This window comes from Lissotriton vulgaris, chromosome 2_1 (genome assembly GCF_964263255.1).
Source record: "Lissotriton vulgaris chromosome 2_1, aLisVul1.2, whole genome shotgun sequence".
NCBI classification, from domain to species: Eukaryota; Metazoa; Chordata; class Amphibia; order Caudata; family Salamandridae; genus Lissotriton; species Lissotriton vulgaris.
Genome location: NC_141687.1, coordinates 1,647,574,507 through 1,647,600,009, shown reverse-complemented (window position 1 = coordinate 1,647,600,009; position 25,503 = coordinate 1,647,574,507). Strand labels below are relative to the sequence as shown.

The 25,503-nt window shown below is 42.1% G+C and overlaps 1 protein-coding gene across 1 annotated transcript in view; it reads right to left on the bottom strand.

Moving 5' to 3' along the window:
• LOC147733011 (uncharacterized) overlaps positions 1 to 24,558 on the bottom strand; it is a 176,746-nt gene extending 152,188 nt beyond the window's left edge. Inside the window, exon 1 of the mRNA XM_086957566.1 lies at positions 24,142 to 24,558. Within this exon, the coding sequence (XP_086813692.1) occupies positions 24,142 to 24,214 (73 nt within the window). The 5' untranslated portion in view covers positions 24,215 to 24,558. The remainder of the gene's footprint in view (positions 1 to 24,141) is intronic.
• Between the last annotated feature and the right edge of the window lie 945 nt (positions 24,559 to 25,503).

Genomic DNA, 25,503 nt, shown 5'->3' with positions numbered 1-25,503 from the left:
TGCAGCACAAGCTCCCATAGATAAACGGAAGTATGTGACCGCACCATGTGTGGTTGAATTGTAACTGCGGTGGCGGGAACGCCCACCGGAGGTCTGTCGGTCCCAAGACCACGACTGTTATCGGTCAGTGGAAACTCCGACCGAAATTGTAATCGAGCTCAGAGTCTCCTATGAGGAGCTAACAAGGATTTGCATAGAGCAACCCTTCCAAATCCACGGTTTGTCACATGGTGTAACCAACAAACGAAACCTTGCTCACAAAGTAATCTCTGTTGATTCCATGTAATAAAATACCAATCTGTAATCTTTAATATAGAACAATAACAATCCGAACTTAAATGCCTTTTGACATTAACATATGTTTTTCACAATAAATGCTGATGTGAAGTGCCTTTATCATAACATTGCATACTAAACAGATCAGGCCTGTAGCTTGATCTTTGGCTTGCCATCACTACCAACTCAGGCCTGCTCTATTGAGTATAAGCTTTGCCTCAAGCCTACAATTTAAATACATGCAGTCTTTTCAGTAGAAGCAGACACATTCAGCCCAATCAAACCCTGTACTGAGGGGAACCAACATGTGGGTGGAGGCTAAGCCCCTCTCTCAGTAGTATTCTAAAAGCTCTTTTTTTGTTTATCACATAAGGTCAGCAACAGTAGCACTCACCAGACCTAAAAATCCATGCAAAATAATGTAGCCCTGGACATTGCATACTGCTCCAAAATACAGAAATGCACCCTGATGGCTAAGGTTAATGATGGAATGGGAGAATGCTGGGGCTGCAATACATTCTCATGACTTCCCTCCTCCCATCTGTTCTGCTGCTCGAGAAAAGCAAACACTGTGAATTATCTAGTTATCTAAGACACTTTAACAGCATTATCATATATGTGTGGCCCTGAAAGGTCAAGCTCAGGCAGCCATACTGCTGCTGTCTCCGGCTGCTAGATTAATAAACAAAATAATCACAGCTGCATGGTGAAAACGCATTTTTTTTCTGTGGAACCGTAGAACTACCACACAATCAAAACATGTACTCCTGACTACTAACACGTGGGCAGAACCAAAGCCCCTTCTGTAGTAGTCTTAAAATCTCTTTTTTAGGTTGTTCAAATTATCTATGGGGTTACCTGCACATTTATGGAAGTCCCTAAATGGAAAGCATTCCGTCGCCCCTATTGTTTGAGGTCTATGGGCCTCATTTATGAAAAGTGACGCATCGCTGCGTGACAACAGTGATGCGTCACTTTTCACTGCGCACTCCTTGCGACACCAATGATGCGTCATATTTAATGTATGACGCATCATGTCGCAAGGACTTACAGATACGTCAGTATTTCTGACGCATCTGTAAGCGCAAAAGTGACGCATTGCTGGAGTGTGTCACAAAAGTGACGCATCTCCTGCAACGCATCGCTGCGTGAAAACAGCGATGCGTCACTTTTCACTGCGCACTCCTTGCGACACCAATGATGCGTCATATTTAATGTATGACGCATCATGTTGCAAGGACTTACAGATACGTCAGTATTTCTGACGCATCTGTAAGCGCAAAAGTGACGCATTGCTGGAGTGTGTCACAAAAGTGACGCATCTCCTGCAATGCGTCCTTTCACATGGGGAAAGCCCCATGTGAAAGGGCTTGCGTCAGTCTTACGCCTGCTGTGAGGCAGGCGCAAGATTTTGACGCAACAGCATCCTAAAAGTGACGCAGTGAAATCTCATAGATTTCACTGCGTCACTATTACGAGGCTTTTTGCGGTGGAACGCCCCCTCTGCATACATTATACCTGACGCAGGTATAATGTGGCGCAGGGGTTTAAAAAGTGACGCATCTACCTAGATGCGTCACTTTTTAAATATGGCGCAACAAGGCGCATGTTTTACGCCGCAGATGCGTCACAAAAAGTGACGCATCCGCAGCGCAAAACTGACGCACAGCCTCATAAATGAGGCCCTAGATGTCTGATGCACCTAAAATATTAGAACACTTAAGATGTTTTCCACCTCGACGAGGAGAATTATTGTCTGCAGTGTAAAGATGAGACACAATCTTTGATCTTACCCCAATTCGACTGCATCGCTCAGGCAAATTTAACGTGTTTGTCAATAAGTAACTATTTATGTTATGTTATAAAATGTATTAAGCGCTCGATTACCCCCAAGGTTGTCTTGGAGCTGATCACTGGAAGGCAATGTTGTACTAGGTTAAGAAGGCCTAATGTGGAGAATTAAAAAGCCAGGTCTTAAGGGGTTTTCTAAAACCTAAGAGGTTGGAAGAAGCTTGAGTGTAAACGGAAGTGAATGAATACCGATGGAAAAAGGTAGTGGTTTTCATTAAAAGGAAAGTAAAGCCAAAAAAAACAGGGAGAATGGAGAGCTGTCTCTGCGGAAAATAGCTCCAGTATATTGTTACTCGTGTGTTTCGTTTTCACAATTGGTCAGATGTTTTCCACGTGGAGGTAGCCGCTGGATGCACTGAAAAGTGCGACAAATTGGTATTAATGTGAAGACATTTAGGTAACTAGTTTCTTGCTGTACGGCTGTGAACTCTTGGGAAAAAGATATGTGAATAAAACTGGAAGCTGCTGAGGCCTTAGTAAGGAAACACTCGCCACCCTCAGCTCAAGGAGCACCGGAGTGAGGGCTCTGCCTGGAGCTTGGGATTGCAAACATGGTCAAATCGATATTACAATACAGGCTTTCCTCCTCATTTTGGCATTTACTGTATATAGCCAAAAAAGGCACACCTCAGTGCATAATATAGTGACATTTGAATAATAATCAGCCAGAGAGATGGTTTAGTAATCTGAGTTCAGAAATGGTCAGAAGGGAGCGGTGCTTAATTTGAAAAAGAATGAGCTCCATTACGTAAAGCATAGTTAGAATGAGAGTCATAAGCAATGCTTTTATATGTCGACATACCAAATACCAAGGTTGCGTCATCTCCAATCGACCTCAGGCCTCCTTAATCCACTACCAGACTCTCCCTGCCCCTTTATCTCATTCATGCTGGTTCCAGCTTTCAACCTTTCTAACGTTTTTTCATTCTTTCTCTTCCTCCCTGTGACCGCTTTGTGTTTTTTTGCTCTCAGAGAATGTCTGATCATGGCGGGTTGGGAGTGCTGTCTCCAAAAAGGAGCGCTGCAACCACCAGCTCAAATTAAGCATTGGATGGGAGTGCTCTTCGATGAGGGGGAGTTCGCAGAGAGCCAAACGGCTTGGATAGTGTGGCAAAAGTGTCTAACAAGACATGATATTTTCATGGAAGATTTGCAACATATGAGCAATCACTGAGATATGAATACATTAATACTATTCTTCATAAAATTCAAAGGTATTTTACCACATGTGCAATCTCGAGAAACCAGATGCTGAATGGAAAACAGAGATCAGGGCACTTACCCATTCTTGAAATAATAGAGCCAGGAAAAAGATTTCATAATTAGAATAGGGCAGGGTGAAATTACTGTTACACCGGCGTAGACATGAATTTCGAGTTGTGCTTGTAAAATGAAATTCCGAATATCATGCCATAATGTCACGTGGTGTGTTAATGCCACCTTTGGGGGAAACATTTAGCGTGAAAGGACAGGAACAACAAGAACAACCAGGACACAAACAGTTTTTTGTGTGCAAACTATTTCCTCTTGTCCAAAATGGATACGAATATGCATTTCAAAGAAAAATATATCTCACATAAAAAGCGCTAACAGCTGGCTTTCATTTAATTTAATTTCTCTAAATTTTGTGTGATTTTTGGGGAATTTCCCATAATTAAGCAAAATCAAATGATGCAAATTTAGCACAATCCTAATTTAGAACGAGTCTGCACTCTCTGTAGGTAGTCTGTAAAATGAATAATTTATGAATGATTTTTTTGTGAGACTTTACTGGTTATTGCAGTTGCCTGTTTTCAGAAAGCAATAGATTTGATCTGCAGATTAAGTTATTTGGTATATGAGGAAATATGAATATTTTGTATCTATGTGTTAAATTGACTAACTCATTTAAAATATGTAACGAATTGCTGAGTCGTTGAATGAACACAAAATGAATGTCTTTAATGATGTTAATGATTACTAGATACTTTCTGATTTTTTTTTATTTAGTTTTGATGCATCACACCCTGCATTTGCTCTCTCTTATATTGTTTTGTATGACCAAATAGGTCAGACATGAAATCTTAAAAAGCGTTAATTTAGGAGGCCTTGTAGCAAATTTCTGAAATGCATTTGCAGTAGTCATGTACATTCTTTCCATATGCCCCTGTGACTGTTGTAACCAAATGTGTTCCCACCTATGTTTTGTACGTGAAAGTAGCGGTCCGTGCAGGTAAGAGCGGTAGGGCGGGTGGGGGGATTCGACAGATGACGAAGAGGGCAAATTAAAGAGATAATTCATTTTCCCCTGTCATCGTCTGTCGAATCCCCCAACCCCTTCCTCTTGAGTAACTCAACATGTGGACAGTTATTGCAGCGCTTAGATGCCAGTCAGATACTGACCTTCACTGAAAGCTCCTAATTTCTCAACTGGTTTGTCCACTTGTTCTCTGTACCTCCTCCACCAGAACCATAGGCTGGATTAAATATTTTGCAACTGTCATTTTGCACCAACCTTTTCAGATGATATAAATTCCGCAATGTTGAGTCAATACTTGAACTACTCGACAGGTGAAACAAATAACATTTACAACAACCTGCCAGTGCAAAGATGTCAGTTTGCACAGGTTGCTTGGTGCAAGCAGTGCAAAATTGTCCTGCCAGCATTCCAACCGATGTATGGAATTGATGATGCAAAACTGAAGAGGGACACTCAATTCAATCTCTCTCCCAGTAGACTAAACCAAGGAAATACAACTCTGAACAGGGCCAAAAGTTAGATTACTGTCTTGGAAACAAAAGAAGGCCAGAGTTCCACTGGTGACAAATAGAGTCACCAACCTGCACTACCAAATCTCTACAACAAAGCTAACCAGAGAGTTCTAGGGCATTTGTCTGGAGCCATGGACCTCTAAGAATAATGTAGGCAAGAAAGGCAGGATGCTGAACACAGACCCAGTTGTAGATGAGTGTGAGGTAGCTATCATAGAACCATGTTCAACAGAAATTTCTTTTATCATCATGGTTAGTTATGGTTTTCATATTGTAGTGTATATCTGGTTCTCCAGGGCTGATCTATTGTAGTTTTGGTTCTCTAGTGTGTTCATACTGTATTTGTGGTGCTTCACAGTTGTCTTGCCTGACACAGTTTTACCTAGAAGTTTCATACTATAAGCCTACTTCTGTATGGAAGTCATACCCTATTCCCATTTCTCAGAGTTTTTTTCCTGTAGTCCTAGATGTCTGGAGTTTCCACCTCTAGATTACTTTTTAGCAGAGACTGTTATCACAATACATCAGGCAGGATGACATCGACAAGAAGCCAGCCCATGAGGTATCTTCAAGAAGGCCAGTGTTCTGTCTGAAAGGGCATGCTTCTTGAATGCTGTGTCAACCACACACACATTGCCTATAGCAGGTACCTGCAACTGTCAGGACCCAGAATTAGGCATCCCTCTAGTGGGCCACAATACCGCTGTATGCTGAAAGCCGCCTCTGTAAACAGAGATGTCATTCCTTGTCTGCTAAGAAACCTGAAGGACTTGTCTTCGGCTCTGTCGGGTGGGCAGTGTACACAAGAATGATGTTTAATACTCTCTCCTTTCTAAAGTCCAAACTTGTGTTGCAAAACCCCTTCATCAACCTCGGCAGACTTGAGAGACACTAGGACTGGGCGGAGTTCCGCTACACCATGCGAAGTGACCAAAAACTCTGTTGCGCTACGTGGAGTTCCGGAAGCGGCCGAGTGCGTTAGTTCACACCGTTTGAGCTGAGTTTTAGCACTGGGTGCTTGTCCTAAGCTGGAAAATCAGTGCAAACTGCACCATGCGCAGCACAAGAAGGCGCTTATTTCTGCTGCTCGAGTAGATTTTCTACTCGAGCAGCAGCTTCTCAACGTGAACGTATGGTTTCTCAATACAAGCGGTCGCAACCGTCTGCGACTGCCCACGTTGAGCAATCTCGCTGGGAAGTGGTCTAGAATTGGATTTTGCTTGCTTGCGAAATTCACGTTTTTTGTAACGTGGAGTGATGAAAACTCTGCAAACTCTGGAAACGGAGAAGAGTTCCCCGCCCAGGCCTAAAAGACACAAATTGGAAACAGAAATGGCTTACACTTGTAAAGTAAGAGGTATTGCTGTAGCATAACTGTGGATGACATCCAAGTAATTCCCAACCTTCCCAAGCTTCATCCAGATACTCATACCTCACTGTCTTAAGGCTTTACGTCATGGGGTGGCTCTGAGATCCCGCAAGCAGAAATCATCCAAGATGGAAGCCGCAAGCAGAAATCATCCAAGATGGAAGCCGCAAGCAGAAATCATCCAAGGTGGAGGCCGCAAGCAGAAATCATCCAAGATGGTAGCCATATATTTCTCCTCTTCATCTAAACCTATGTCCTTTAGGGTGTAGTTCCCTCCTGACACCTTGACGTTTACCTCTTTGGCCAAACCCCTTGGTGTTCTCTTCAGCCCTACTATGCGCATGGAATTATTTATTAACCCTACTGGTGAGATGTGTGATGACAGAATTGGCTTTGTCCTAATTCACCTTTCCGAGCCAGCCTTCAGTTGTAGAAAATGGATATTAACTCTTTTTAACCTATGTGAAAAAGTATGAATGAGCCAGGAGAGTGTGTTATAGATTGTGACGGGCTTTAAAGTAAAGTTAACAGTAGTGACAGTGTATGGCTAGCAAGTAAGTTCAATACAATATTTAGGACGATGATAAAGAGAACTTCAGACAGTGATTCAGTTAGGAATGTTTTAGGTATCTGCATGGCGAGAGACAAAACTTCCAAAAAAGAAGTTCAAAAGAGAAAGACTTCAACTGATGAAAAGCAGTGCTTGAAATGCACATATGGAAGCATCGGTACTCTCTGTCTCCAAGTCCTTGTTTGCCACTGAGAAGTGCCAATACTCTCCCATTAAAAGCAATGCAGCTCTGCTGAGAAGTGCCAGTACTACTCTTTTTAAATGAGAAAAGTGCAGGTACACTACCTGTTAATTTAAAGCGCTAGATTATAGTATATTTCCAGGTTTGGCTCCAGTTGTAGAATCTAAGAAGTATTCTTAAACTTGCTGGCTCAGTTTATTTAGCTTAGACATGACAGAACTTGGAAAACTTTGAAGGCGTGTATGCTGTATTAATTTACATTATTCCAAATTTTCCTCCTTAAACATTATTTTTTGGGACCATTAACTCTACTGTGTTAATATGTCAGTTTCACCTATGTTGTGTTTTCTTTTTTATGCCTTATCTTACGTAGAGACAGAAAGAGATTCCCAAAATATACGACCTGAACCAATGGCTAATTCCTCTCTGGGCTCACAATCACCTTCTCTGATCAGGACTCTTGCCCGTGACATGGTATCTACAATGATGTGAAGTTGTCTGTCGTACTTTTGGCCGTTGAGGGCTTCAGTTACAAAAAAATGACAGCGCGATGCCGCAGGCCATTTTTTTACACCGAGCTGTGTCATTTTAAAAGAAGAGGGATGTGTTGTATTAACAACAATATAACGCATCTGTGTGCTTTCCCCTGCGCTGGCGCATAATAAGCTGCCACGCTCCAGTGCAGGCACCCTTGCGTCATGTTGCAAGGGTCCTTGCATTGCGGGGATGATTGTTTTTGTGCAGAAACTAACACCTTCATGCACAAAAACAATCATTGATGGCGTTTTCCTCTTTCTATGCGTGCTACAGAGTGCAGTACACATTGAAAGAGAAAAAAACAAGGAGAAATAATAGTATTTGTCCTCGTTGCGCCGCTCCTACACCTCCCCATGGGAGGTGAAGGATTCTGACAGATTCTCAGCTTTAAAAAACTTTGTAAATCTGGGAATGTGTCCGGTTCCATGAATGTTGCGGGAGGACTACCCACACCAACACCCATGGAACGCCCCTTTCACTCAGAGTAATGTGTGGAAGGGGGCCATATTTACAAGGCCTTGAAAAGTCATGCAGGATGACTTTACGTGGGCTTGTATATATGGTCAGGCCCATTGCGCTCCCAGTGCTCAAAAAAGTGACACACCTGCGGTGCAATGGCCTTGTAAATGAGGCCCAGAGTGTATATATTAAGAGACTGTGGAATAACAAGCAATGCTCATCATGTAAAAGAAATAATAACAGCTAAATAAAAGAATGCACAATGTTCAAAGCCAAGCTTTACGAACAATAAATATATATGTTCCACATAGAGAGCAATTTGAGCACCAACACATTAATACATTAACAATTATTCAGTCTGTATCCAAGATTTGTTCCTCAAGTCGTCTTTTATTGATCAGGAATATCAAGCAACATATAGGGTACACCAGCCAACGCGTTTCATCCAAAAAGATGGACTTCTTCAGGGCTGTAAATTGACAAATATATACTTACATAAATATACATGTATAAAAAACATTAAAAAGACTTTGACTCACAAGTGACCGACACACAATTAGTTTGTGAAAGGACTAGCAGAACATAGATACACTCTGCCAGAGGATTTAACAACCATTATTGTCCCATATAGTAGAACCCTAGAAACGACCCACCAAGAAAAATGAATGAATAAATATACAAAAAACAAACCTATGAGAGACATATAGATACAGAGGCAAACTGAGTCAATACAAGCTGTTCCACTTTAGACCTATTATACCTTTGTTGTAAAAAGTGAGGAATACAGAGGAAAACTAGAAAAAACAAAAAACAAAAGAAAAAAACAAAAAAAGGAAACCACGGTCCAGAAAGTACCACAACCAAGGAAGCATGCTATACAATCACGTCTTATATATACAAGCTTGGAGAAGGTGATCTAAGTAATACGTAGTGAGAAAGAAAAAAGAGTGCAAAAAGAGAACGAAGTGTGTCCTTGGACCTTAAGAGAACAATGTCATGTCTCAGCCAAAAGTTGAGTGACAAAGAATAATATATGATAAAAAGCTGTTAGTCATGCAGGGATGGTTATCCAAAAAGCCCCTCCCGGAAAGATGGAACCCAGGACATGCAAAGGTGCCCATAGTCAAGAGCACTTCATTACCCACCAGAAGTGGTTTCGTTCTAAGCGATGGGTCAATATATCTGTGGCCGAAGTAGATGACTGAAGATCGGAACAGCTCAAACAATCTGATAATAATCTATTAAAAATAATATTTAAGAAGAGTGATGTTTCTAACATACATCTTTAGTAGTAAGTTGGACTATTTAGTGACTATTTGGTGATAGTAGTGCCATAAAATGACAAAGTCCACTCACTTAAAATAGTTGTAAACAACTATATTCAAGGATCAGTTGCTTGGTGTATACAATGCATCCAGAAGAGATAAAATGTCCTTAATCCAAGGGTGGTTGGCACAATTCAAGAGTCGCTATGCCAATCAATTCCTAAAATAAACACTGTTCAGCACCTGAATAACAAGGATCTAAGATAAAAATCCATCATGACAGCCCGTCCTAGATATGAGACGTCAGATATAATAATATAAGAACTATCAATGGTTATCAAGGGATTTAACCATGTAGTTTCCGATGGGGTGTATACATGGGGAAATATGCAGCTTCTGACTTATGGCCCATGAATCTTCTGACATATAAAGAGTTATTTTGAGCTAGCAGCAGAGTAAAAATATAAAGAGTTATGTAACATAAGATCTCTAGAATCCATAAAGGTTGGACACTGAAAAAGAGAATCCAAAAAACTACTTGATAGCAAGTATCCAAAAAACGACTTGATAGCAAGCTAAAGAAAATTCTGCAATCCAAAACTCGAACAAACTTAAACAACAGCAAGTTCCAGAATCCAAAACTGGACGAGACATGAAAAAGGGACATACTAGACTGTAAAAAACGTAAAACCCAATCAAACAATTATGGAATTCCAAGCAGGATTCAAGAAAAACAGGCATTTTAGAATTCACAACCCAACCAGATACCATCAAATAAAATGTTATTCTAGAATCCAAAACTCAACCAGTCATCATCAAAAGAAAAGCTAGTCCGAAATCCAAAAACTGACCGATATCTAGAAAAGGATATATCAATAATCCAAAACCCAACCAGACATTAAGTAAAAGGGCATTCAGGATTCTGATACTCATTCAGATATTCAGCAGAGGGACATACATGAATCTGAAACCAAACCAGATGTCATCAACAAAGAGCATGATCAAACATATGAACATTCTGGAATTTGAAACTCAACTTGGGTTGTTAAATAAGTGTCACACATCAATACCTAACCAGATCTCATCAAACAACAATATATACTATAATGCATAACCCAACCACACAACAGCAAACAAAGGGACATACTAATATTAAAAGCCTAACCGGACATTGTCGAACAAAGGGACATTCTGAAACTGATACTCTGGTCACACATCACAAATAATAAGACATTGAAGATCATAAATTCCAGCCAAATGTTATCAAAGAGGAACATTATGGGATCCAAACCTCAAATCATCAAAGAAAGGGGCGTTTTGGAGCCCTTGGCGTTAGTGAGACAATATTAGGTCAAATTGAGTACATGCCTTCATGGACGGGTCCCTTTAAGCCTGTATTGTATCGCTGTGTGACCCATAATGTATTTTAGTACCTGACTCAACTGAGAGTTGCAGACCAGTACAGCCACTACACAAAAATCTACTCCAGAATCTACCATTGAGTGCACAATCGACACTCCACGAGGAGCCGGGTAGAATGAGAAGTTGGTGCATGTGGTTTAAAAGACTGGTACTCGTGGGTTGTGTGAGAAGCCAGCAGTATTGGATAGCGTGAACGTTCTCAAGGGTGAGCTGTGAAATGAGTGATTATTGGTGGCCAGAGGTTTGCACTGGTGAGTAATGTGAAGAGTTGGCTCTGACATGCAATGAGGGTAGCTAGCACTGGTGAAAGTGTGAGAAGCTGGCATTGTTTATGATGGGAGGAGATGACACAAACTGACAGGGTGATGAGCTAACCAAACTGGCAAGTGTGATGGCTTGACATTGGTGGTCAGTTTGAGGATCTGACACTGGTGTGTAAGTGGTCAGCAGGCACTGTAACTCAGGGCCCTGCAATCCCTGAGGTGTAGGGGGGACCCAACACTGCAAGGGCCCCTTTCATCCGAAAACAAATGAATATCAGTGAGGATGAATTCAAATTTCTTAAGAATGACCATCCGTGCTCCCGGTCATTTATTTTATCCCCAAGATCCTCAAGGACGCTGTTAAACCACCTGGGAGGCCAATCATTTTGGCACGAAACAGTATAATGGAGAACACATCGAGGTATGTAGATTACTTCTTTCAAGAACATGTTAAACAATTACCATCTTACATACAAGACACCAGTGACTTTTTAAGAAAGATGGAGGATATAATATGGCAAGAAGACTACATCCTCATCACCCTAGATGTCAATGCATTATATACCAGCATACATCATCGTGATGGCATCAAGGCAGTGGAATACTTCCTGAGCAAGAAACCTATGTGCATGCTGAATCACAATAAGATGTTATTGAATATGATTTTAACATGCTTAACTAACAATTTTTTCTTGTTCAATAACCAAGTTTTTCAGCAAATGAGAGGAGTTGCGATGGGGACCTGCTTCTCCCCTAGTTATGCCTGTCTCCATATGGGACTATGGGAGGAGCAGGTCCTCATCACCAAATTTGCACATATTTTGGCCAACAATGTAATCAGATAGTATCGTTACATTGATGATGTATTCCTTGTTTGGAGGGATAATGAAAATGAAGCTCTTAAATTCATTGAGCAGATCAATGACAATGATCTAAACCTGCATTTTGTGTCTCATGTCACCAAAGAGACAGTTAATTTTTGGGATGTGGAGGTGTATATCAGTCAGGGAAAACTGGAGACAAAGTTACACCGTAAACCAACAGCAGGCAACACCGTGCCCCACGCTACAAGTCCCCACCCGGAACACTTGATTTGCAGTATTCCCTTCGGAGAAATGCTGCGAATCAGGCGTATCTGTAGCGTGGATGCAGAATGTGCCGTAGCCCAAACCGAAAGTAAGAAAAGATTCCTGGCTAGGGGCTATTCGATAGATATTCTTGACAAGGCCATTAGAAAAATTAGCCTAATATCTAGAATTATGACACTAACCCCCAAGAATGTAAGGGAACCCCCAGATATTTCAACAGTAGCCACTGATCCACCGCGTTTGATTCTAACCTACAACCGGCAACATCGCGCCCTGCGTAAATTAATTAATAAAAATTGGGTTGTGTTGCCAAACGATTCAACAATAGGTGAAACACTCATGAACTCACCCAACTTTACATTTAGTAAAGCATGCTCCATGCGCGATATGTTGGTCAAGAGTAGCCCTGGAATCACATTGGCCAAATCATGGCTACAGAGTGTGATGAGCTTTGTCAGATGTCCAGAATGCAATACATGCAAGTATGGCAAAAGCAGAACAACATATAACAGCCCTTTTCATTATGTTCCTATTACCATATCCAGGAGGCTCACGTGCAAGACAGAGTTTGCCGGAGTGTTCGTGTGGCCTGCAATATGTGGGTAGCACCAAGTTGCAGGTTCACAAGCGGGTACTCCAGCACAGGAGGGCAATCAATAACAGCAATACGGCATATCCAGTTGCCAGACATTTTAAAGAGGTTCATAAGAACTGCCTTGATAATTTTAGCTACTTCGTGGTGGACACTGTTCCACCACTTAGACGCGGGGCAACCGTGAGGCATTGCTTAGGAGACTGGAGACCAAATACATCCTGGAACTAGATCCAAAGGTGCCCAATGGGCTCAACTCTAGTGATGATTTATACACTTGCTTATGAAAAATGAAATAGTATCTCTTGTGTGTATTATTGCAGTATAATGATCTTTTAACATCTATCAAACACCTCCTCATGACATAAAATTTTATGTAAAATATCCTTTTTAAACACGTTTTCTGATATCTTATATTTATCACATTTGCACTGGCACTTTCTTTAATTTTAACTACGAGTCGCAGTTATAGTCTATTCTTTTCTGACCTTCAGTGTTATTGGGTTTTTGCAAATTAGAGCCATAGAAAAGACAAGGAACTAATGTAGCATTCTTGCAAATAGTAACTACCTATTGGTAATGTAACCATATGTAGGCAGCTAGGGGCCTTTTTACCTTAACACCTTGGCTGCTAAGGGGTTTTCCCGATGTGCGCTGGAAATTGAAATAGTCCATGGATCATGACAAGGTCAACTCGTCATAAGCACAGCTCCACTGTGTCTCATGACGAGCTGGCCTTGTCATGAGCATGGAAAAGTTTAAGGGCGTTCCTGACTCTGTAATTTACAGAACATTTATTATACATGTTTACTGATCTGCTCATTTGCACAATTATGACAATTTTATATCAAGTATAAATAATGTATGTATATGGTGGATTAGACATATGTTTTGATTTTTACGATTTGGATCAGCAATCCTCATTTAAGAGGTTTACAGTTGGCCCCCTTGGGCTCTACATGCTTGGCATAAGGTCGCAATCAAATAGGGATGCATGTATTTCGTCATACCTATGCTAACATATGTTCCCTACCAGAGTCACTAGTGCGTACTCTAGAATGTCCATGAATAGAACGCTCATATTTTTTGAGCTGACGGTAAATGTATTTTAAAATGTACATTAATTAATGCACAATTTGAAATCATATTTATTGAGCCCATTTGCACAAGCATCATGACATTTTGCACAGCTAGGGAGGTACTTCTCAGATATGAAAGTATCCGCTCTGGACTGCAATTTTGATAAAATGTTTAAAACTGTAATAGGTATTAATACATGAGTTTATATCTTCATAGTGGCCGCAAGTCTAAATAATGCGCATCAGTCTTTACAAGTAAAACAGATGAATTTTGGGTAAATAGTTTAATAATGTTTTAATATGTTCACGATTGAATGCACATTTTAAAGGATATATTTATTTGCCTATTTTGCACAGAAGGTAGCGTTTTGCACAGTTAGCATGTCATTTCGCATTTGCAAGTGTTTTTTTTTTCTATGTCTATTTAACAGTGGGCTCGCTGTCACATGTTACAATCACTGTCACTTTAAATGCATGGTCACTCCTCATGGTGTCCTGTGATCAAGGCCTTTCTGTGGCCGAAACACGTCATGGCGGCAGTGCAGGGTTAAGAAATAAAAAACTTTGCACTAAGCTTTGGGTCCGTACCATCCTTTCAGCAAAATTGGAGTCCCTGGAAAAAAAAGATAGGTTTAGGCACATTATAGTTAGGAATTAGCATTTAAAAAACCTTAGAAATTCACAAAAAAACCATAGGTTTCAGGGATGTTATAGTTAGTTGAACATTTGACTCATGACATGGTCAGTGACATCACTGATGACATCACTGATGACATCTCGAATGACATCACTCATGACATCACTCACGACATCACCCAGTGAATGTGTGTTTCTGTAAAGGTTAAATTTGTTTTATATATATATGCCAAGGTGTATTGAAGAATGGATGCATTTACAAGTGCCTAAAGGAATTATTTCGTATGTAAGTGATTGAACGTGTCTTACTGAATGCATGGGTTAGTGATTAAGCTGTGTAAAAGTCTGTATTAGTCTCTCCGTTGGTGTGTAAGCAACTGCATGGATTGCTGAATAGCTACATGAGTGTCTATCTAGATTATTGATTTGTAGTCTGAGTCCCTGCGTGTCTGTCTGGGTGGGTGTGTGGGGGGGTGTATGAGTCTATGCATAGATTTCTGAGTGGGTGATTCAGTGGTTGTATGGATTAAAACGCGCATCTGCAAAGGGCTGTATGGGTGAGTTAGTGTGTCTATAGGTGCGTTGGTGAGTGAATAAATGTCTCAGTGGTATATCTGTGAGTAACTACATATGTTTTAAGGCAGTAAATAAGTGATGTGGTATGTCTAAAAATAACGAAGTTGGTGTGTATTAATGTATGCATGACTAAATGGGTATGTGATTGATTCTTTGCATGACTGACTATGTGTGTGAGTAACTCCATGGATGAGTGGCGAAGTGTGACTGTATGTATAGATGTATGAGTGCATAATATAATCCTGTATTGATGAGTAACTACAAGTATAAGTGACTGGATGTGTGTGTAGATCTAGGAAATAGTGAGTGCTATGTAGTATATAGCATTCTTATGAGTATGGTTTCAAAAATAGTAGTCAGCATTTTAGAATGGGTGTATCAAAGTTTACATTAGAGCATCAGTATGTGCATGAGATTGTCACCTGCAAGATGTCATGAGTGATGTCATTTGAGATGTCATCAGTGATGTCATTTACTATGTCATGAGTGATGTAATATGTGACATCATCAGCAGTGCATTGCGGGCACGCAAGTTATAGTTAGCTCAACTAACTATAACAGGCGAATTTCTCTGGTTTTATATGAGTCAAATGTACAACTAACTATAACGTCCCTGAAACCTATGGTTCTTTTAGTGAATTTCTAAGGTTTTTTAAATGTTAATTCCTAACTATAACGTGCCTAAAACCTATGTTTTTTTCTGTGAATTTCTAAGGTTTTTTAAATGTTAATTTCATATTTTAATGTTTCTAAAACCTATATTTTTTCTAATATTTTTTTAAATATTTTGCAACTCTATTGTACTTCTTTTTTTTACCTTGAAAAATTATGTAATGTTTTATATCTTCCCCCCAAAAAATGTATATATATTTTTTTTTCCGGAGAAAACTGCACTCCCATACCGGTAGTGTACTAAGCTCCATCACCACGTGAATCTTGTCCGCCAAATTGCTAAACTCGTAAATGATAGCCTTCCACGTGTGATTGCCATGCATCTCAAACGTTCCATTAAAAAACAAATATGTGCTACACAATGCCCCTGGTGTATGTGCTCCCTTTCGGCCTGGGTATTCGTGGCTCTAAGAAGTATCAGGACCAAGGCAGCGTGCACATCCTAGATCACATGTGACAAACAGTAAACAGCAATGTGTAGATTTCTTTTGCGGTACGCTCTGTTGTCAAGCTTTACCAATATACTAATGTGTTATATGTGAGACTTTCAGATTCACATTTGACATGTATTCCTTGACTGTAATGAGTGTTATCACTGTGTATGACGTAGCCTCACTGCTGATCCTCCCTCCATCCGACCACATTCACATGTGTACGCTTCGCGATAGCAACACTTTCAATAATACCGCACACCATTGACATGCATGTCTGCGCATATCCACAACCTTGACAACATGTAATATTCACCATTCAATCTTTTCAAAACCATCTCATTAACTATAGTTTCCGCCCTCCCGACACATGCTACACGAATGTAATTTTACACACTCTGTGAGGTCAAAACTACAACGCCCAAGTCCCCAAAATAATTATTCACACCCCTACGCTGGCCTGGTGTATGCAAGCCAAGCCCACTTTGCGTACGTGTAAATAGGATAACCACGACGACACACGTCCCTCTTCTTCCACACTGCCTCAGGTGATAAGGCCGCATCCACCTCGCACATCACAATGCGCACTAAAAAAAAAGGGATCCATGAGGTGTACACCATCCTGCAATCTTCACTCCACCTGAATTGTGAGCACTCCTGCCCGTAGTGTTTGCTCACACAACAATGACAGCAGTTAAGCAGAGCGGCCTGGGTGCACAGGGCCTCCTATTGAGTGCGGTGCGGGACGGGTGGGGTGCATCACCCTGGCTGCGCAGGTGCGAACAAACGATGTTGCCATCCACAATGATGAGATCTCTGACCTGATTCAGTCTCATCTCTGTCTCATTGTAAAGACCTGCTGGACCGTACTGTAGGCCTGAGCCAGCGGGCAGCGCTGCCCTACAGACACCTGTTGAGCGCGATGCTTCAGGAGGGTTGGGGTGCATCACCTTGCGTGCGCATGTGCGAAAAAGCAATGTTGCCGTCCATAATTATGTGATCTCTGACCTCATTCAGTCACATCTGTCTCATTTTAAGGACCTGCTGTACCATACTGTAGGCCTGAACCAGCGGGCAGCGCTGCTCTACAGACACATGGTGTTGGCTTTTAGGCCACTGTAGTGAGCTTGTTACTAAGTGTCCATGCACACAGGCTTTCGCCACTGCATTACACGTGCACATTATGCTTCTAGGATGCGCTCTGTACCTTTCTATATAAACCTTTGTATAACGTATTATTATTTATACGAGCACTCCAACTCCTCTTTGAACAACGATTACTACTAACAGTTGGTAGATCGTACTTCAAAAACGAAGGATGCACTCAACTCCTGTTTTCTATCAATCTTGAAATAAACCTTCATTTACCTCCAGACGTTTCCACTATTAAATTATTTCTCCCTTTTCAGACATTCAATTGATTGCCTCAAGAAGGGTGGAGCCGGAGCTGACCCCGCAATGATGCCCTCGGCATTCTGACACGCATACTAACACTTCTTACACACGTGTAGTACAGAGACCAGAATGTAGTGAAGAAGCAGAGGAAGCGCAAAATCTAAAAATATAAATCCTACCAGAAGTCGGATGACATAGTTCGATGAGCCGATGACCCTGGCATGAGTAGAAAGAGCTACACGAAGAAAACGGGTCTTCAGCACAATGCAAGCAATTTTGAAATATTGGTGAGTGATGCTTTCTTTTTACCTTCTCCCGCTCGTCGCCAAATTTATGTAGTGAAGAGGCAGACAGCAGTGGATCCAATAAGTAGATTTATTACAGAAAAACAAAACACCTGAAACAGCCACCAACAGGGGCAGACAGCAAGGCAACTGTCTTCTCCAGCACCGTGTACAAACTCTGCAAGGTTCTCCTCATGACAGCCCTACATTCTAACATTACATACTTAGATTCTAGTAGAATTATATACTAACATTCTACTATGACTTACATTGGAATACTACACAGAGCACATGACTTTACAGCAATGAGCTCATGGTTTCATCCACGAGTCTTGAGATCGGTAGGGGCAAGTATTTTGCTTCCCACTCTCTATATTATATAAACGCAAACTAACACTACTTCCACAGGTATGCTACAGCGCGCAGAGCACACCACTTTACAGCAATGAGCTCACAATTTAGGGTCATGGTTTAATCCCCGAGTCTTCACAGCAGAAGGGGTGAGTAGTTTGCTTCCCGCTCCCTATCTACTATAAACGCATACTAACCCTACTTACACACTTATACTACAGCGGCTAGTATCCTACAGCGCCCAAAGCCCATCACTTTACAGCAATCAGCTCGGTTTGATCCCTGAGTCTTCACACCGGTAGGCGAGAGTACTTCGCTTCCCACTTCCGGTATAGTATAAACGCAGGGTACCGGTCAGTAGTTCGCTTCCCACTCCCTGTATGGTATAAACACCTACTAACACTACTTGCACATGTATACTACAGCGCCCAGAGCCCATCCTTTTACAGAAATCACCTCGGTTTCATCCCCAAGTCTTCACACCGGTAGGCGTAACTACTTTGCTTCCCGCTTCCGGTATACTATCAACACACAGTAGCGGTCAGTAGTTCGCTTCCCACTCCCTGCATGGTATAAACGCCTACTAACACTACTTGCACACGTATGCTACAAACACCCGACCACATCACTTTACAGCAATGACCTCACGGTTTAGACTCTCGGTTTCATACCTGAGTGTAGCACCATATCATATCAGCACCATGTCACTCTGAGCAACACCGCACTTTCAGACCGGTAACAGTGACTACTTCGCTTCACACTCCCCCACAAAGCTTACAGTGCTCCTACCCTCCTTTCCAACGTTTTTCCCCTTACTGGCTTCAACTGAATCACAAAATGGCGGCCAACACTTCCTAGTTGCAACAACATCACAGCCAATAAGCAGCAAGCTCCTGCTCGTAACGCCTCAGCCAATCAGATGGCAGAATTCTCAAATATCAATATCTGTAAATTTTGATATTTCTCAAAAACTACTGAACGGATTTACACCAAATAAATAAAAGCGTGCTTTCTACACCAAGGCCCTTCTCACTGTCAAATTTGGGGTAATTCCGTTCACCCGTTCGACCTGTAGCCTTGTCTAAACTTTCCTATGGAAATGAACATGCAGAAAACACGTTTTGGGACCCCCCTTTTATCTCGGCCCCCACTTGATGAATCACCCCCAAACTTTCAACATAGGAGCTGATATGAAGAAAGAACTTGTTTTCAAAATTTCATGAAGATTCATCAAATGACGCCAAAGTTATAAGCAAAACAAAAAATGTTCTTCCTATGGAAACTCGGTCCTAACTCTATAACTACCTAATGGCGACCGCCAGTAGGTAATAAAGAACAAATTAGAACAGTTCCTTGATTCTTTTAGCTTTTAATACTTCTCTGTATTATTGTCTTTCTAATTTTCCATATAAACAATTTTATTAATATTCAAGTACACATAGAAGTCAGAAATGCAACGTATTCTATCAGCCCACCTTCTAAAACATTCTACAACACGTGGAGGTTAAAAGTTCATCAATTTTTTAAAACCAAACGATATTTTTTTGCAACATTTTCTCGAACATTTACAGGCACGTGCAGGTTAAAAGTTCACGATTGTTTTAAGTTCGAACACTGCAATTTAAATGCAAGTAGCAGGTGTGGTTGAGTTGATCAAATTTTATCCTATAATATGTACTCCACGTTCAAAATGCTTTTTCTTAACCAATCACAAAGATGCTTTTCCACAAAACGAATGTGAACCCTACTTTTTAAAAACAATGTTTTTCATCTCCCAATCAGGTACCGTTTTGTATGCGAAAAGAAACTAGTTCCCTATATTTAAACAAATCTCTTATTCTACGAAGGAACTGCATGAGCTACAGACATCTTTCCTTTCCATACCTTCCAGCCAAACCTTCAAAATGCTAGTGTGGATCGTAGGACATAGCTATGTTTTCCGGTGCAAGAGGTATGCAGAACAGAGACATATTGACTTAGACCTAGGTTTACAAAATGTGGGCATTAAATGGTTTGGACAGAGAGGATTGAAGTGGCACCAATTGTTGCCTTTGGTTAAAACCTGCTTGCATCTCCAACACTCTGACCTCATGATGCACTGTGGTGGAAACGACCTAGGCACATTGACTGGGGTAGGTTTGGAAATGCTTATGAAGGACACCTTTGGACAATTGATGTTACTTTTGCCTTAAACTGTCTTTGTATATTCCAATATATGCCAAAGACAGAAGTGGAAATGGTCCAAACAATTTTGTCCTCAGATTGAAAAATCTCGGAAGAAAGTCAACAAAGCTGTGTCTGAATACCTCAGAGACCACAAAATGGGCTCCATCTACAACAACAACATACGTTTTGATATGGCTTATATATACAGAAGTGATAGAGTACACTTCACAGATCAGGAAAACTGAGTTTTCCTGAATAACTTGAAGCTGTGCATCCGCACTCATATGTAGCTCCAACTAATGAACACAAGGGCTCTTTTTAGAGCCACCCTATAACTTACAACTTAGGCCCGCTATTTTAGGGCCAGATAACGGCAACTCCCTGTCCCTCGCCAAAATGTATTCTCCACACAACTGTGGCGCAGCGGCCAGACCATCTCACTTTGCAGCACAGGCCTCTTGCTTTGATCCCCGGCTCTACTCACCCATAAGGGTGAGTAGTTTGCACTTTACATATACCGTATTGATTTACCGCTGCACTCCCTATACAACACCACCTAAGCACCATATACAAGTTGAACACGTGTGGCACAGCGCCCAGACAACATGACTTCACAGCATAGCACACACAGCTTAGGCTCACGGTTTCATCCCCGAGTCCCGCACCAGCTCACCTTAGCAGCATTAGACTCTAAGAAATACCTCACTTAATTTCCATAGCCTACCACTTTCACCCCGGTAGGGGTGAATACTTCACTTTGCACCCTCTCAATAGCACACCCTAAACACCCCAAAGAGGCTACAGTGCTCTTACCCTTCTCTTTCCCACTTTGTTCGCCCTTTTTTCTCCTTACTCGCTTCAACGAATCACAAAATGGCGGGCAACATTTCCTAGTTGCAACCGCTCGCACCGCTCGCAGCCAATCAGCAGCAAGCTCGTGCCCGTAATGCCTTAGCCAATCAGATAGCAGAATTCCCAAATATCAATATCTGTAAATTTCAATATTTCTCTAAAACTACTGAACGACTTTACACCAAATAAACAAAGGGGTGCTTTCTAGACCAAGAGCCTTCCCCCTGCCAAATTTGGGGTAATTGCGTTCTCCCGTTCGACCTGTAGCCTTGTCTAAAGTTTACAATGGAAATTAACATGGAGAAAACACGTTTTGGACCCCCTTTTTTCTCAGTCCCCCCTTGACGAATCACCCCCAAACTTTCATCATAGGAGCTGATATCAACAAAGAATTAGTATTGAAAATGTTGTGAAGATTCGTCAATCGGCACCAAAGTTATTAGGAATAGAATGTTGCCATTTTCCTATCTGTAGGTGCTTTCAGCCAACCCTCTTCATCCACTGGTCTGCTGTTGTGCCATTCACATATTTCTTCCACCCGCAAGAGCACACAGTATGGAGCAGTGGGTCAGACCACGTCTTCCAGTGGCAAACTACAAAGTGAGTGAGGCACTCTTTTCTTTCACAAGGATCAAATATGCAAACAAAGTACTACCTTTCAGTGCCAGAAACTACAGTAGCAAAGTGTACTTTTTGAGACCTCCCCCAATATTTTTTTAGCCATTTCTTTTTTTTATTGACAAAAGGTAGCCCCACAACAATAAAGGTATTCAAAAAACATGGAACAACTAAACAATCATCAACAAAATTAAAAGGCTGGCATCCAACGCCAGACTCTTTGGCTTTGTCGCTCCTTGTATTGTGTTGCTTGCATTCTGGTATTAGTGCTGCTCAGTGGCGGCAGATGCCGATCTAAGGTGGTAGGGTGGCTGGGGTGGAGAGGATTTGGGGAATAAAATAAAAATAAAAAACATACCTGCTGCTCCACTCCTGCTTACGCTGCTGGTTGCCTCGTTGCTCATTTTGTCCGGCCTCAAAAGGATGGGCCTCAAAGTACGGGCTACCCACCCAATCCAGATGCTATTCTCATGCTACGAACGCCTCTCAGTCAGGCTTTCGCCCTTGTTTTTCGACACAGACAACACTGCTTGGGGTGATAGAAAACCTTCGCCTTTTGGTAGATAGAGGAGACTCCGCTGCGCTGATTCTACTTGATCTCAGCGCAACGTTTGACACCATCTCCCACAACATTCTGTTAAAGTCACTCTCTGCCATGGGCATTAGGGGTAAAGCATTGGATTGGATAGCATCATTTTTGACACAAAGGACATTTCAGATCAGTTCCAACACCTCGGCCTCAAATGTCCATCTATCCCCTCATGGAGTTCCTCAGGGCTCGGTATTGAGTCCTTTGCTTTTCAATCTATATGTAACCCCTCTTGCTCAGATCGCCGAAGCGGCAGGTCTAAATATGTTCACCTATGCAGATGACTCGCAGATTGTTTTTTCACTCTCTAATGATGACCAGGACTCCTCCTCTCTTCTGCAGTCAGGCCTTAGTTTAATTGCAACATGGATGAGTGACAACCTGTTAAAACTGAACGGTGGCAAAACGGAGGTTTTAATACTTGGCCCAAATCAGGGTCTTTGGAGCCCAAGACATTGGCCCATAGAAATGGGTTCTTTACCCGTTCCGTCACACCAAATACGTAACCTTGGCATTATCATTGATAAGGGCCTAATTATGGAGCCCCAAGTTATTAATTTAACATCAACCTGTTTCACCATCCTGAGGTGGCTCAGGAAAATCATTTGGATGTTGCCTGACGATACACAGAAGTCTGTGGTAAACGCCCTAATCACCTCCCGTTTAGACTACGGAAATGCCCTCTACTTGGGGTCATCACAGGCTGTCATGAGACGCCTTCAACTTGTGCAAAATGCTGTTGCAAGATTGCTTTGTAAGTGTCATAGAATGGAACGTATGTCTGGCCATCTTAAGACACTCCATTGGCTAAGAGTTGAAAGCAGAGTTAGATTTAAGACACTTAGTCTTATGCATAGAATCAAATGGGGCAATGCCCCAAGATACTTACAATCCCTCGTTCACATCTACACGCCTGCCCGCTGCCTGAGATCCTCATCTCAAGGCCTTTTCAGTGTGCTCAAAGTGCGTCACGCCAGGATCGCGGGAAGGTCCTTCTCCCTTCTGGGCCCTAAGCTTTGGAATTCCCTCCCTCTGAATTTACGCATGGAATCCTGCTATGCTCACTTTCGCAGAGCCATAAAGACCTGGGGCCTTATTTATGAAGGCCCTGCGCCACCGGTGCGTCACTTTTAAAATGGGAAAAAGTGACGCACTGGTGGCGCAAGGCCTTCATAAATAAGGCCCCTGGCTTTTTAATCAGTAACTTGCTCCTGCCCCTTATCAGAGTATTGTGATCTGCTCATTTGCTTATTATCTCATTAGCGCCGGAAACCCTTTTTGGGTAGCTGTCGCTCTTTAAAAGCCCAATAAATAAATAAATAAATAAAATGAAAGCAGAGCCAGGATTGGTCTCAGCAGCCCCGCTTGCGGCTCTCACAGTAACTCGAACCCTATGGCTTTTCTCCAAGCCGGTTGTGCAGCACAGCTTGGTTGGAGAAACATAAGTGCGCATGTCTGTTTGGCCAGCCTAAAACGCCAGCCAAACTGCCATGCGGACAAGTACACACTACTCCTCCTCCCTCGCCAGCCCTGCCCTGTACGAATTGCTTGGACTCCATCTCCATCTCGGCTCAGACAGCGATAAATAAGATGATAATAACATTGTGTTTTTATCACTTTATTTATCATCTGCTGGCTCTAGGTGTATCCATGAAGGCCAGTGCAAAACGGAAAATACCAGTCTGGATGAAAACGTGCACGCCACTTTGTTAACTCGAGCTCTCTGACGACATTGTCACCAAATTGTGGTGCCTTGGGCAATAGTCAGTTGTGCAATCTGCCTAAATCGGTATAGTGCGGTATAGTGCGTGAATACACTAAGCGCTAGCTGCGTAGATACTGGCCTGAAATGGCCCATCATCCTTACCTGCCACCTGTAGCTTCTCTGCGCGGCCGGGCAGAGCCTCCTCCTTCGTGGGCAGGACGGTTTTGCTGGGCATGCTTACTGGTTAGGGCGCGCGGGGTGGCTTCTGAACGCTATGAGGAGCGTGTTAGCCGCAATGCTTTGGTGGAAATGGGTACCGCGTGCTTTTATAGCTGGTTCCGTGAGTCACGCAGTCACCGCAGAGGGCGGGCCCGCGTGGTCCACCGTGCGGAACACGAGAGTGAGCTCTGGTCAGGAGGCCGGTCCTGGCCTGGGCCCAGAAGGCTGACTCCGAGCCGAGCCAGGTGCAGAGCCCCTCCCCTGCCGGTACAGCGCGCAGGGCAGTGTACGCGCTGAGGAGGGGTTCTCCACGGGAGCTCAAAGTTCTGCGGAGGAGTTTCGGAGCAAGAGCCAACTTTCTTGTTTATTCCTTCGGACTTTGCCACTCTTGCTCTCCGTGCCATGCTTGACCCACACCGCGAGCACGTCGGTGTCTTACTAAGCTGTTCCTCTTCCGTATCCTCGCTCCAAACTATCTCATAGCGCATTGAGTCAGCTTATGCACAGCAAAACCACTGTCAACATCTGTACAGCGCCTTCTCCTTTTCACATGGCATCGTAGTGCTCTCTTTGGCTGGACGCACTCTTTGAAGGATTGTGGGACTTCCATTTTATTTTTATTTCTTTTTGCAGTTTTACTTAGCACGAACTCGGACCAACGGCATTGAAGCGCTATTACATGGGCACCAGTTACGTTACACAAGGTCACATTTTTTTTTCGGCACGGGGAAATTAAATAATTTGCCCAGAATCTCTCCCCGTTATCTATCTATCACTTGTTAAACGTCTGGTATAGTTATAGCTTCTGTTGGTTAATGTGCAAATTGGATGGTTTTGATCCGGCTAAAGTTCTTTCTGTAAGTCCACACAAATAGGGAGGTGCACTTGATAGGAGCGACAACTTTATGATCCAAAAGTTCTTTTTATTTAGTCTTGTTTAAAAGCCAGCACACAGCCAACGCGTTTCGTTCCCTCGTGCCACGGGAACTTCGTCAGGGCTGTAATAATTCTAAAGGCTAATATAAATATACATATAATACAATAAATATACAAACTTTTGTGAACAATACAAAACATTGATAAAACAAATGACACAAAACACAATTCAAAAAACAGTACAAAGTTAGAGACACATATATCAACAATTACCAAAAAAAACGGAGAGGACATACAAAAACATTTATTTAATAACAACCTTAAAGGCATTATTCAGCCTGTCGTCGTGCAATATTTTAAGAAAGATTGTGAAATAGATAAAATCTTTTTCAGAGGTTGGAGAAAAAGGACAGCAATAAAGAGTTTTTA